Source organism: Sitophilus oryzae, unplaced genomic scaffold, assembly GCF_002938485.1.
Source record: "Sitophilus oryzae breed Bouriz unplaced genomic scaffold, Soryzae_2.0 scaffold_1494_pilon_pilon, whole genome shotgun sequence".
Taxonomy (NCBI): Eukaryota; Metazoa; Arthropoda; class Insecta; order Coleoptera; family Curculionidae; genus Sitophilus; species Sitophilus oryzae.
Genome location: NW_022146163.1, coordinates 4979494 through 4991724, shown reverse-complemented (window position 1 = coordinate 4991724; position 12231 = coordinate 4979494). Strand labels below are relative to the sequence as shown.

Below are 12231 nucleotides of genomic sequence, written 5' to 3'. Positions count from 1 at the left end.
AAGATTTGGAGGCCCCCTTGAAGAAGGGTCCCGGGGCGGACCGCCACTTCCGCCCCCCCCCCTTAGTCCGCCACTGCTTCCAGCAAGATCGAAACAGAAGTATGAATATGCATAGTCTAAGTATGAAAAATAGTGCACCGAAATAAAAAGTACACAAATATGGAAATGAAAAGGTTTTCCAATTTAGTGCAAAATAAATGTTTTACAAAATATTTTTTCTCCTTGGTAGTCATCTAAACATGGAGTGCGGTAATGAAAATGCGCGAGTTAAGAGCTTCTTAACTCACTGACGTAGATAAAAATATTTTCGACACAGTAAGAATACCCTAAAATATAATGGACTATAATCATACTTACATCGTTCTCACCTGGCATGGTGGTCTCTCAAGATCAGGAATGAAATCGCTAATAAACAACACAATATTTCGGTGACGCAAACCAGCTCCGTTGCCTGGCTCAACTTGAACTGATTTTCCTTTTACGTTACGGTTTCAATGCCAAAAGGCCGATCGATACCAGGATAAATAATTCAGAATTGCAGAGCCATCAAAAGAAAAGCTACAATTATCTTAGAAATAGAACTGTAATTTTCTCAAACACATGTATCATATTTTTTGTAATAGGTTTTTCTTTTAACAAACTTTACAGGGTTGTGTGTTTATAGACTTGTATTTTTATGATGATTTTTTTTTATTTCAGAGCTTGCAACAATATATGTATATAACAAATATACAGGGTGAGTCTTAAATAAGTGCAAATATTTTCAGGGCTGGTAGATATCGATAAAAGAAACATATTCTTTCTTTACCGTTTTTCAAATAAGTCCAAAATAACCGAGACATTTTGTTTTGAAAATTTCCAAAAAAAAATATTTTTTGCTTAAATTTTGAAAACCACTGGATCTTTTCTTAGTTTTCTTAAAACTAAATAAAAAAAACTAAAAAAAAATCCAAATAATTTTTGGAAAATTCCAACTTTTATTTTTTTTTCGCGAAAAAACCTCATTTAAAAAAAAACTCTTATTTAAGACTCCCATGTATACTTAAAAAATAATATTTTAAAAAAATATACAGAAACGTTTTGGTGCGATCATCCACATCAATTTTTTTGCACCACCCTGTAGGTATATTTATAAATAATAAATATGAGTTTTAAGTTTTTAGAATATATGATAATATAACCAATTTTAAAAAATTTATTTTTCTGAAACTCTTTATTTTATAGATGTGTTGTTATTTAACTAGTCCGTTATTGTATAACAGTTATTTAGAAATAACATAACGCAACCGTTGCTACTTCTAAAAAATAACAGATATAAAATAACGACACATCCATGTCCTTTATGATTATTGCCTTTTGCGCACATGCAGCAATGATACAAACTTACAAATTACAAACAAATAATAAAGAAAATCAATGAATATCTAAAAAAAATAAATATAAATTAGTAAAAACCTTAGGTAAAAACCAACCAACACCACCAAATAACCAACTAACCAATGAATTAACACCCTCCAAATAACCACGCTAACCAACCCGCCAAATAACTGAACCAATCCAACCAAAAAGAGTGAAATACCAATGCAATCAAATCACGCTATAAGCGTTTTTTTATATTTTTTTATAAAAATTCTTTTCCGCCGTTTGCGGACATGCGATAATCATAAAGGACGGATTTAGGTATGGCGCGCGTATCTTCTAATGCGAATTAATGAATGAAATAAAGAATTCTTCTAATGCAATTTAGAGATCGACCGATCGACCGCTAGTGATACGAAGTCGGCGCTCTGCATCACCACGAAATTCTATGCGGCTCGAAGCAATTCCAAAAAATAACTAGTATGAAAAATTTCAGTTATTTCGACAACCATCGATAACACTAGCTTCTATGTCCCACTAGTCAACTCGCATACTCAAAAATGTTGCCGTTTGTTGTCCCTTAATTTTGCAGTTCTGCACGCGCATAAACGATAAACGGTTGGGTATTTCGCGTGAAATCTAAACAAAAAAACTTTACAACCAAATCAAAACACGCCGTAGGTTTGTTTTGATTGCTATTACATATTTACAGTTATTTTAAAAAAATAAAAACAGCTGTAAAAAAATTAAAATTTCTATATTTGTGGGACACCAATGGCCTCGCCAAATAAAAACGATAGGTCTATTCCCTTTTTTATCTGTTAAAAAAAGTGTATTATAAACAGTTTTTTTTTGTTCTTTGTGTTTTTTGCTTTTGACGACAGGAGGACATGCTTCCTGAAACGTTAAGCACTACTTGTCATTTGGGCAAATTTGTTTTAGTTATGGTGTTTACAAAAAATAACTGTTTTATTTATAAAAAAACAGAACCGTATAGAAAAAAACACAAATATATAGACATTATTTATTTTTAATGTGATTTTATAAAAATTACACCTATAATAAGTAAAGAGTACTTTATAGCAACTTGACAAAAAGTATCTCTCTTATGACTTTAAACAAAAAAATTAGCATAACCATTTAAAAAGCATAAAAATTAATATTATTTGCAGCCCCATCTGTGATCCCCAGGAATTATTACAGCATGAAATAATAAACCGGAACCTTTATTATAGCGTAAATTTAATATAGCCATCTGATGGTGTCGTGTCCTAAATAATCGATTTTATACGTAATCCCCGTATATTCTGTGCTAGGATATAATGTAGTATCCGGTTTATGCTACACAATTTTAATCAATATAAACTATATTGATTATATAAGATATAGGATGCAAACTATGTAATTCTAATTAATACCGTTTTATTGAAGTCCGTTGTCTGATTTGAAAACAAATTTCCAGATGTAAAGCCGCTAAACAAGATTTCAATTTGTAACCATTCTAAAGCAAATCGGTTTTGATATTGCTTAGTTCAAAGATTCTTGGTCACTGCCATATTGTGATTGCTCTATGACATTATGTTTTAACTATACCCCTTTTTGTTGCTTCAGAATGGTTCGCGTGTGAATTTAAATATTATCCCATATGTGTCACCCAACTATTTCACGGGTGAATACTCGGCTCTATTAAAGTACGTCTGCTGGATCTGTGTCTATGAAAGGAATGCGGACAAAAAACATTTAAATAAACAGCAATATATTTTATACGTCGACTTGACGAGTACGTCACCGCAAATCGCTCCGCCCACTCATTTTATTGGCTACTTGCAAATTTGTCGAATTTTTATTGATGGGACGCGTCGTCTAATTTTTTACGAAAAACATCGAGAGAATATCGTTTCCCCTCTCACGGATACTCCGTAGCTACAGAACGAACAGACGTACTGTATATAGCCCTTGGTCTTTTTCAGTTGATTTCAACAAATTTCGACCGCATCAGCGCTTCAACGGAAAAAATCTGAAATTATTACTATATAGCCACGCCGCCGCCGCGCCGCCGTCATGTTAATCGCATTAAAATAATATGGAAATCGTGGTTTTGTCATAATATTTAAGTATTTTGTTTTTTTGCTAGTGCAGTTATTGAAACTATAAGACACTTAGGTACGAGGTTTGTGTGATGTAACGCTGTGTCGGGTAGTAAAAAATAAGTGAAAGAATTCGAACTAGGCGTCGTGTTGTGTTGTGACAATTTCTAATGTTAATAAAATTGCCGAAAAAATGTTAACGCGTAAAGAAGATCATAATTAGGGCATTGTTGGGTGCAATAATCTTCTAAAACTCAACTTTTCTAGATATTCAACTCTCCCGAAACAACATTTTATAGCTTCATAGTTTCTCACACCGATTTGATCAAAAGCAAAAATGAATTTAAGCAGTTCGATGACACAAGTGAATAAACAAAGTGCTCATTACATAATCAAAAAATTAAATATACATATACTATGAGAGGATAAAATATAATTTGCAGTATTAATGGTATACTTTTTTTAATTAACTAGTTATTAAATGTTTTATGAACATCTTCTACAATATAATTATGTATCTTTAAAAAATATCGTTATAGCCGAAATAGCCCCAATTATGCCTCGCTACCGTAGTTGAACTCATCTAAAATGTTTTTTTTAACTGGAATAATAAATTATAATAGAAGTTAGACCTTCTGAAGATATCAAAATATTTACTTTTTTATTTTTAGAATTTTCACAAATTATACTTCCTAACACTTTTAGAATAATTAAATAATAAACTTTTCGTATACTCGCTATTTAAACCCGTGTATTTGTATATGCTAGTTTTTTACGATATTCTCCGATGGTGGCAGCACCGGCGGAGAATGCACCAAGCCTATAAGCTCAGTAGTTTTAGGATTTAAGCAGAGTAAGTAAACCGACGAGTAGCGACAGTCCCGTATTCAATTTTCTTCGCGGCTGCGCGAAATAAGTAGGTTATCTGTCATATCCTTATATGAAGAAGCGAAGTTGCCACTGTTGCCATTTATCAAATATCTCTATATACTTTATTTCAAGTATACCTCAGGCAATGAATCGTTTTTTTAATTATTTATTAGCTGTAAGATATTTTATACATTCAAATTTAGAAATAAGGATAAAACAAAACAAAAAAAAATATGTATAAAACTTTATAATTAATTCCACTTCAAATTATGAGCAGTGTATACCATGTTTATAGGACCACTTCATAAGTTGAGCAGTTAAATACGTAGTCTATCTGTCAAAGACGTCAGAAAAGAGAGAAAGAAAATTTGGTCCTACCACATCAAAAGAGCCGACGGTTTCTGTCGCTACTCGGCGATCTACTTACTCTGATTTAAGTTAGTTCACACTTGATAACGGTCAGTGATACTTCCTGACAGTTCCTGACCGAAACGTTGTGTAAGCAAAATAAATAAAGACAATGGAAGTCCGAAATTCTTTTAGATTATTTTTGTTGTTACTGTCATATATCATACAATAGAAACAACAAACTTTAGTTAGTTTAATTTAGCTCGCTGTCATTTTATATAAAAAAAAACTATATGAGGAATATTAATGTCGCCAATTGCTAAGCCAACTTAACGCTTTTTTTTCTGTTTGATATAGTATTTTCTATAGAACAGACTATAATGACAGTTTACCAGTTACTTTGAAGATTATGACGGAGACATTTTTTTTATTTTTCTCAATGAAACCCAAATTATATAAACAAAATATTTATTAAACTAACATTAACGGTGCGATATATAAAGAATATTAATTTAACTAAATATTACGATTTTTAACTAATAACATATACAAGATTAAGTTTAACTATTTTACGTCCGTGTATAACCTAAACTAATTATAATTTAAGAATGTAAAGTGTTGATAGAATTACTTCATATTTTAAAGTATCTCCATAAAATAAACTAATGAAATTATATAAATTTAATTTTCTTAAAATTAAGATCCAATTCATATTCTATTTCTTGTATATAATGTATTAGTAATAATAACTAGATTATAGATACAAAAAGTATTCCTTATCTAATCTAAGACAGGAAGGTGAATCTTATTTACATCTAATTATAAGAAAATATCAAGATTTAACGTATATCTAGTAAAAAATTGTATGTGCAAAATGTAAAACTACCCAATATTGGTTATAGCCTTATAGATACTTATTAATTATTATATGTACAAAAATAAAAAATTTAAATATCTGGAAAAAATATTACTTAGCACAATATAGGGGTAACCATTAACGATATTGAAGTTAAACAAAAAATATCTTGATAATATTAAAGTAAATGGTTTCTAATTCTAGTAAAACTATTTATTTGCACTAGAGGTACATTTCAATATCTTGATAATAAATATTGCAAATTATACTTACTTGGTAGTACTATTGGTATTTTATTTGTTAATTTTTGTCAATCAAGTTGTGTTTTCGCCATGTAATATAGATTTTTCAATATACTAATCTTTATAACAATAAATACTAAAAGTATGTATATAATATTCAGATTTCCCTAAATGTACTATATTTATACAGGGTCTTTCGGGCAACTGGTCTATTCAGTTTTTTAAAATCTAATTTAGATACAAATTGAAACGATTTAAGATGAGGTTACTTCCGTGATGTCAAATTGCTTATTTTAAATAGAACACCCTTTATATTTTTTATTATATAACTTTACAAGTTCGAATGTCATATTGTTATAGCGACGTTTAGCCCTTTTTAAAATTTCATTCAAATATATAAGAAGTAATATAAGAAGTAAAACACTAAAATTAATTGAATAAAAATACCAATAGTGCTACCAGTAATATACTGTTTTAACCATTGGACCCGATTAACCACTCATATCTTTTGCTTTACATATACTATATCTAAATTTGTCAATAAATATATCGCGACAAGATTAAACGAATTTAACATTAAAAATATATTAATATAATAATTTATAAATCACACCAAAATCCTTTAAACTAATTAATTTACATTCTTATAAACCAACTCTTTAATCGATAATAAGGCACATTTAATTATTTAAATTTTATTATTATATTAGTGTAAAAATAGTCTAAAAATGTTTTCTTAAGTAATTTAGTGTGCAAAAGCAAGTATTTTAATTTTAAGGCATTGCTACGTGCATTAAATTTTGGCCGCTAGGTTCAACTGCATATAATTTGCTAAATATAACAATTTAACATTACGTTTTATGTCTAACATGGTGCTTTAATTGAATTTTATAAATTAATCGCAATTCCTAACCAAAACTGAAAATCTACTTAGTCAAATACACACAGGGCGTTCAAAAAATTCACGGCCTAACTTCAGAGGTTGATTCCTTATCAAAAAATATGATTCATAGGTCCGGAAATGCATAGTTTTAACGACATATAATGTTAAAACTTTTTAAAAAATAAATTGTAACTATCTTAAAAAAAATATCATTATTTTTTTTAATTTGCTGTAGATAGTACTGAACGTCAATGTTATAAATTTCAATTTGTTATAAAGTATGTCAATACTGTACAGGGTGTCCCATTTTAGTTGAAATCATAAGGTATCTCCGTTATTAATGAAAATAGGAGGATGCGGTTTGCACAAACCTGTCCCACTTTTTTGTCAAACGGAAAATGCTTTAAACCGTATTTTTATTTTAAATTTTGCAATTTGAGACACCCCTTCTATTTCTGGTATTGTAAAATGTATCGAGAAGGTGAAAACTGTTTATTGTAGAACTCTGTGGTAGAACTTTTAGGTAGAATACAGTGGCGTAGTCTGTTTTTCTACAAAAAAAATTGAAGATATGAACTAAAGATATGTTTTCTCGAATAGAATACACTGTATATTTATAAATAATATGATTCAGCTTGATATGAGCTTCTTAAAAATATATAACACTCTGTATTTATTTTTACTATTTACTACAATATTTAAAATATATCGTTTTCTTATTAGTAAGCCGTGATTGGGGATATAATAAAAAAATCAAAATTGTATTTACTAAAATTAATATTCATATAATATACTGGGTGCGTCTCAAATGTGGCTCAACCCTATAACTTTTTTTTTTATTTTTTCAGATAAAACAACGCGATTTGGTATGTTGCGGTCATGAGTTGGTCAAATGGAACGTTGGTGGCTCATTAGCATATTTGGAAAAAGCATTTTTTTACGAATAATTTGATACCACACACTTGGTATTTTGAGTCAAATTGTCGTTATGAACCGCATGTTACCATTTCAAATAAACCATATGCCAAAATGTCAAAAGTTGACTTGATATGTCATTCGATTTAGAGTGTAATTTTTTATCGAATAAAGTAGAAAAATACCGAGAGTGCCATTTAAAAATCAAAAGTTGTAGTAATTTCCGGTGAAATCGGAAGTGACCGAAAACAATTGAATACGTCAATAAATCCCAATTTATATCATATACTAACATACCAAATATCGTTGTTTTATCTGAAAAAATAAAAAACTTATAGGGGTGAGCCACTTTTAAGACACACCCGGTATAATAATATTCATACACATATTGAAATTTTATTTGGGACTAGAATATATTATTTTTTTAACTGTTACCACTGAATCCCTAAATATATTTTCCTTTTTTTTATAACGAGATTTATTATAACGAGATGGGTTTGCAAATATCATCTAAAAGCCTGCCTGATAGCATTTTCCAAGTCTTCGACATTCTCGTTTACACGATATATTTAATTTTTCAAAAATATTCTTATCGCAGAATAACAGACTACGCCACTGTATTCTACATAAAAAATTCCGCAATAAACAGTTTTCACCTTCTCAATACTTTTACAATAACAGAGATACGGAGGGTGTCTTAAATTTCAAAATTTTCAACAAGACCCGTAAGAAATATTATTGGCAAATGTAAAAAAAATCGGCAAACAAAATCGGCAACATATTTTTAAAATGTAACATACTGTATATTTAAAACTACGCATTTCCAAAAACATATTTATAGGAATTTTTCTGCAAATTTTTTGATTAGGAATCATTCCCTAAAATGTGTTCATGCATATTTTGCATTATAAGTACTGATTTCTCTACAAAAAATATGAATATGCAATACAATAAAAAAACGTCAGAGATAGCTTGGAAATGAAGATCGCTGTCATTTTATATTTAAAATTATATAGACAATGTCATCGATATTTCCAAGCGAACTGGACACCTTTTTTTTCGATCATACGTTATGGATCATAGATCATAATTTTAGAAGTCATTTAGAAATCAGTTGCTGGTTAGGAATTATCTATAATAGAATTTTTTTACATAAAATTAAAAAAATATTATAAGTATTATATTTTTATATTTGATTATAACTTTTGTAAACCTTACTGGAGCCACGATTATAAAATACAATAAAATATATATCATAAAATTAAGAATTATGAAAAAAGTTATTATACAATATCTGACAAAATTAATAATAATATTATTTATAAGTTAATATTATGTTCTTTTTTATGTAAAAAATTTAGTATTAAATTAAAAATATGTAGTAACACTTTAAAATTGTATATGCACGTGACTCTAAATGACATTAATCAAAACGCTAATATAAAAGTAAAGCAATAGCATTTATTAAAATGAATTGCATATATTTTATTTTCTATTTTAATTTATTAAAAATATCTAACAATGTATATTATGTATTATTTGTACTTTCTAATTACTCTAAATTCACCTATAAATAATCAATTTCCGCACAATAAAAAAATAATTACAAAAAGGAAATTAATTTTCACAACGTCTACACCAGTACAAAGGCTTTATTTTACACGAATGCCAGAGAGTACAATAAAAAATTCTAGGAAATGAAACATAACAGTGATAAAGCAAAATAAAACACTAATTTGGCACGTGTGAATTAGTGTTTTATTTTGCTGTTGTGACAGTAAAGGTCCCAGCCCCCAACTGTTATCATAACAATGATATTATATTCAAAATAATGTAGAAGGTTCAAGAATGTCATTGGAAGATTTAATTACTAAAAATGTCCTTTTAAGTTAATTAAAACAAAATAATGCTGTATCTATTATTAATATTATTTGGTAAAATTTTATATAAAACAATTAATTTACAAATGGAACAACATTCACCTGTAATGTACTACGCGAGCAAAATCATATAAAATCTAGATTAGTTGTGCTTGGTTATTACTTTTTTTCTGTTAACAGGCATTTAAAGCACAGCACAAAATTTATACGTACGTCTACTGGATCTGTGTTTATGAAGGGAATTTCAAAAATGCAGACGCAATATTGTTTTTTTTAGATCGCTACCCATATACACGCGGCAGAAAGTATTTTTTTATCATATGGTAGCATTTAATACAAATTAAATCGATTGAAATATGAGTTATTGTTTTGTTTAGTCTTATAAATGATAGATTTATCTTATTTAAAAAGTTTCATTTACTGTTAAAGCTCCAGAATTTCTGAAATAACTCAAATAACAAACCAGGTATAGAAATAGTTGTTTCTTATTTTGAATTTATACGTTCGGCATCCATCGGGTAAAATCGGAGCTCCTTGCGCTCGTTACGTTTGCGTTTTGAACGTACGTAAAGATACGTAAACGCAGGTTAAACGCAGGGTAAAGGCAAGTAAACTTCTCACTGCGCAGCGATACTGGTCTTGGTCTTGCATTTGCTCATTACTAAATATATACAAGATAAATTAAAAAATCCATAAACGCAGAGTAAACGAAAGTAAACTTCTCACCTCACAAGAATAAATATCCAACCGTAGGTTTAGTGATAAACAAGTCTGGTCTTGGTCTTTCTAAATACGTATGTATGTGTTTTGGCCGTGCTTTAACTGTCTAATATTTGTTCATGAGAGATAATTGAAAAATGCCATATTTTCATTTCAGACTAAAACTATAATTCAAATTTATTAACAATGAATAATATTAATTTGTCAACATAAAATTTTAGTACAAAAATTATCTCATATTATATGGCCTAGATTTAAAGTGAATTTTTGGATTGAATTTTTGGATTTACAATAAAAACATTTCTATTTGAATGTTAAATTACCATTTTTAGAAGGAAGTTTAGCAAATGTAAGAAAGCTGAAGATGATTTAAAAAAGAAATATTTTAGGACGTTTAGTTAAAAATTGGTGGTAAACAAATAAATGACTTTTGAATGACTCAAACCATGATTTTGTTGTTTTTCAAAAGTGACTTACCCTTATAACTTTTCATATTTTTTCAGATAAAAAAGCGAGATTTGGTACCTTAGTATACAGTATGTCCCCCGGATTGTCTGTACAAAAGGAAAAACTTTTTTTAAAAACATTTTGAGAAAAATGCATTCTTCATAAAAGAATTTGCTTGTTTTAAAATGGTTAATCTTGTTTATATTTTTAAAAATTTCCATACCGTTTTAAAGAAAATTAAGAAAAAACATAAAAATATGTTAGAATTTTTCGTTCGATGTCGTAAAAATTAAAAGGCGTTTCTATGGAAATATCAATTCGATTTCATTCTTTGATAGATGGTTATTATTAATTTTGATTAAAGTCATATTCTTTGCTGTTAAAGTATCACATTTTCCGATAACTATCCTCATCCTTTCCATAGCACTGAACTAAATAAATTTTGTGCTTCTTTAACATTTTAAAACAACAAAAAACATTACGCTGATTAAAATTCTATGAATAATAATCTACGAAATAATTAAAATGAAGTTATATTACCATAGAAACGCGTTTTCTTTTTTTGGGACTGGGTTAAACGGAATTAACCATTTTAGAACAAGCAAATTTTTTTATGAAAAATGCATTTTTCTCAAGATGTCGAAAATAAAAAAGTTTTTCCTCTTGTATAGACAATCCTGGGACATACTGTAGAACATATATTAGGATTGATTGACGTTATCAATTAGTTTTTGTCACTTACTCTATATTTTACTTTGTTTGATAGAAAATGACATTCTGAATAGAATGACATAATATATGTAAGTTTTTGACACTTGGCTTAAAAATAGTATTTTAAATTTCAATCTAGAGTTCCACGGTCATAAAAGTAACGACAATTTGACTCGAAATACCAAGTATATGGTACCAAATTACTCGTAAAAAAATGTTTTTTGCAAATATGCTAATAAGCTACGATTAAAAATACCATTTGTGCATCTTTGGACCAGCCAGGAAAATATACGAAAAATATTAGACGATAATTTTTTTTTCCAATGCGCTTTCTTTAAAAATTAGTGGTTTAATGGTACTCTAGAAAGAAAATTAAAATATCTACTGTTTTTATTAATTGAAAATGTCAAAAGTTGAGATGTGATATGTCATTTTTTCTATCAAATAAAGTAAAAAAATACCCATGATACCATGTAAAAGTCAAAAGTTTTAGTCACTTCCGGCGAAACAGGAAGTAACCGAGGGTAATTGAATACGTCAGTCAATCCCGTTACATACCAAATCTCGTTTACTATGTAAACACTTTTAGTACTTTTGAAAATCACCCGGTATGTAGATATATTTATCTGAAAATATACACACATAACGTACAGTAATCACCACAAATGTTAATTATGTATAAAAATGAAGTTTTAGTAAGATATGAAATTCTGGCATTTTTCATATGCCAATAGATAAATAAATATATCATAAATATGTTATCGTTTTATTATATAACATAAATATGTTATATAATATATCATATATCATAAATAAATATATCTAGTTAAAATTAACTATTTATAATAAAACCAAATTTATATTTTACGCTTAACCATCACATCAAACAATTCCTAAGCCACATATTTTCTAT

General features: G+C 28.5%; 1 protein-coding gene across 1 annotated transcript in view; it reads right to left on the bottom strand.

Moving 5' to 3' along the window:
• The window catches only part of LOC115877557 (adenylate kinase isoenzyme 1), a 43049-nt gene extending 42578 nt beyond the window's left edge, over positions 1 to 471 (bottom strand). Inside the window, exon 1 of the mRNA XM_030893799.1 lies at positions 358 to 471. Within this exon, the coding sequence (XP_030749659.1) occupies positions 358 to 375 (18 nt within the window). The 5' untranslated portion in view covers positions 376 to 471. The remainder of the gene's footprint in view (positions 1 to 357) is intronic.
• Positions 472 to 12231: the final 11760 nt, after the last annotated feature.